Source organism: Phanerochaete carnosa (genome assembly GCF_000300595.1).
Source record: "Phanerochaete carnosa HHB-10118-sp unplaced genomic scaffold PHACAscaffold_577, whole genome shotgun sequence".
Lineage (NCBI taxonomy): Eukaryota > Fungi > Basidiomycota > Agaricomycetes > Polyporales > Phanerochaetaceae > Phanerochaete > Phanerochaete carnosa.
This window is the reverse complement of record NW_006768204.1, coordinates 1-3,000: the sequence shown is the minus strand read 5'-3', so window position 1 is coordinate 3,000 and position 3,000 is coordinate 1. Positions and strand designations below refer to the sequence as shown.

General features: G+C 53.2%; 1 protein-coding gene and 1 pseudogene across 2 annotated transcripts; one reads left to right on the top strand and one right to left on the bottom strand.

Moving 5' to 3' along the window:
- Window positions 1-177: 177 nt before the first annotated feature.
- On the top strand, window positions 178-248 carry PHACADRAFT_t160 (annotated as a pseudogene). Its single transcript has one exon. The product of its transcript is annotated as a tRNA-OTHER (tRNA).
- Window positions 249-1,111: 863 nt separating this feature from the next.
- On the bottom strand, window positions 1,112-1,486 carry PHACADRAFT_202803 (uncharacterized protein; the record flags this gene model as incomplete). The annotated part of the gene is made up of 1 exon (XM_007402939.1): window positions 1,112-1,486. One exon carries the CDS (start codon window positions 1,484-1,486, stop codon window positions 1,112-1,114), a length of 375 nt encoding a protein of 124 aa, XP_007403001.1.
- Between the last annotated feature and the right edge of the window lie 1,514 nt (window positions 1,487-3,000).

The window sequence follows — 3,000 nt, the reverse complement described above, 5'->3', positions numbered from 1 at the left end:
ATGTCTTAGCCACACTGGTGTCTTAGCCACATCAGTGTCTTAGCCACGCCATCAGGATATACATTTGTACAATTACATTCCAATGCTTTAATACCTGATAATTGGCTACAATATTACAGCTAAGACTTTGAGGTAGAAAAGTGGTAATATAGGGCAATTCCAGCCTTACATTTGCAAGGTCTTATGCTTTAGTGGTATAGCACGCTGCGGTTACTTTCGGGCCGCGGGTTCGATTCCCGCCTGTGCCATTTTTTGGGCTTTTCGGAAATTCTTCAGCGTGTCTTAGCCGCTCTTGGGCGCTTCTGGTGGCTAGTCCGGTGTAACTTAATAAGTTCCCGTGTCTGGGCCGCCGAACTGAATCAGCTCACGCTTTTCCCCATCTCACCTTGCAACTCGGCCGTCGCTCTCGCACACCTGCTCAGGAAGGCCAAGGTAGACCATGTTTTACTAGGACGTGAACCCGCCATGCAAGACGTATATGCCGAGGCGGTGAAGATCCTGAAAGCCGACGGGGACACTATTCACGGTGCTAATTAGTTAATATTTTCAGCTGAAAGAGGCACGAAAATTGTTATGAGAATAGAACCTAAAAAGACCGAACACTTTCTGGTAAAAACATATGATAGGTAAAACCTGGAAGTAGGAGCCAAACAATGACACCTTTTTCTGGTGAATCTTGTTCTAAAAAGATGTTCTGCTTGCAGCAAAAAGAGGGTACAAATACCGCTGGGCTATCCATATATAGAATAATGAATATATTTTCCATTAAGATAGGTACAAAAAAAGTACACATCTACTATCTATTTGTTTGAATAGGAGAGCTTACTTTTGTCACAAAAGAACTGTAATACAAATATACATTAACTATTTTTTGGCGTCGCCGTGAGTGCCCACTGACATTTTCATTGGTCGCCCACTGACATGTTCACTGGTCGCCCACTGATCTACCCGCCGGTTGCCTGAACAGCGCCCGCGAACGCGGGCGGGTCGGGCGATGCGAGCAAACACACGACGAGCGGTGGAAGGGCGAGAACTCGCGAAATTAAACATGGTGAGAAAAGAATCGAAGAGAAGTGCAGCAGGAACGAGCGAAGACGAAAGCGGCCGCCCGTCAGACGTCTGCGAGGATGCCGACGATGATCTGCTTCACCGTCCACCTCTCCGGCGCGGCGAGCTCGGGCGCCGGCTGGTCACGCACGGCAGGGTGCATGACGCTCCCGAGGATCTCGTCGTCGGGGCCCGCGCGCACGTGCAGCCGGTACGAGACCTCGTGGGGGAAGACCCGCCCGACGTCGATCTCGCTCACGTCCCACACCTCGGGCGCCGGCAGCGGCGCCATGAGGCTGCTCGGAGCGAAGCTGTCGCGGCTCGTGAACGCCACCGTGCGCGGCGCGTGCAGCGGCCCGTCGTGTGCGCGACGAAGGGAGGCATGATCAGCCCCGGCGTCGACGTCGGGTCCCTCGACGCGCACCTCGACGCTGCGCATGCTCCCCGCCTTGCGGTGGCCCTGCGGATCTCGGCGTCGAGGCTGCGCCCGCAGAGCACGCGGTACGCGCGCACGAGCGCCGTGGCATCGCAGTGCGCACGCAGCGTGAGCAGCTCGCCGTCGAGCAGCGGGTGGTGCCGCGCGGCGGAGAAGAGGTTTTGTTTAAGTGGTCGTGCATTGTAAGCGGCGATTTACCGTTGGTAAGTGACCACCACCGTGACTGTTTCGGCGATGAGTGGGCAATGTGTCGGCAATGTGTGGGCGATTTCCTAGCAAGTGGGCCATCAGTGCGCAGGACGATGAGTGGGCGCACAGCGGACGACGAGAGGGGGGTGGTGGGCCATGAGTGGGCGATCAATATTATGTCTGAAAAGAAATATCAGTTTTTTTCATACGAGTTTCCCTGATAAAATTTCAGCTTTTCTACCTCATATGTTGCGGAGACGGGGACCACAAAATAAGTTTGTTCTTTTTGTCTCACCTAGAGGGAACCTTTTCGGGGAAAATATAGAGAAAGAAATGATGATTATTTCGCCCTGAGGATATTTCGGGTCTTCTAATACCTCAAAAGGTGTAAAAGCAGTGTATCTTTTTCTACCACTAAAACGATAACATCCCCATGGAGAAATAGCTTAAGTGTATTTACGAAACAGACTGAGCGCGTTTTTGTACCTCTATCCGTGTAAAATAGTATAAAATCAGCCCCGTGTAACCCAGCGTCTCTCCGAAGAGTCCCCGGCGCCGTGACTACCCAACACCCTTCGCGTACTCCAAATCCGCGCATGGGGCTATGAACGCTGTATGTCATGCCTACGCAGCGTCGCCATTCACGGTATTCTCCTCTGCCCTAGAGGCCCCCACAAGACGGTCGAGTGGCAGAACCTCTAGACGCTCACTGGCCGGCTGCCGAAGGAGACCCGGGAGAGGCGATCTTGCACCCCCTCCAGCCGACTATTGAAGGGCGGTAAGCAGCCGGGAACCTTCTCAAGCCGGCTATCGAAGGACGAGAAGCGATCTTGTGGCGCGTTCTCGATAGACGAAACGTGGGTTTGCAGCTTGCTGAAAGGCAGGGCCCGGGATGCAGGAATTGAACCTACAAATCGTGCTGGACACAGCTGAGCAGGGTATCGGGGTCCCAGGGTCTAGACGGCCCCCGACCACCCCTTAGCGCTCTACTAGTACCCCACACTCCCCTAGCTGGCGCTCTCCAGCAGTATCTCCAGCAAACTTGGTAGCGTTCCCTTGTCGGTGCACGTCGAAAGAGCATCTAGATGCTCAACTACGTCTCAGTGAGTCAAGCGTAATGTGGATGCAATAAAGTATTATACTTTTGTAGGACGCAAAGCTGAGGGCCTTCCAAGATACTAACCGCGCTTTAGTCGAGCTGGAAGACCCTTTGCCGTAACATTCCTCAGCTATTTGCTTCTTATCAGAAGCGAATCGTGGAAGTCTCCCCTCCCATGCAGTGTCCACGTTCATCTATTAGCTGTCCGTCGTCATGAGAATTGAACCTG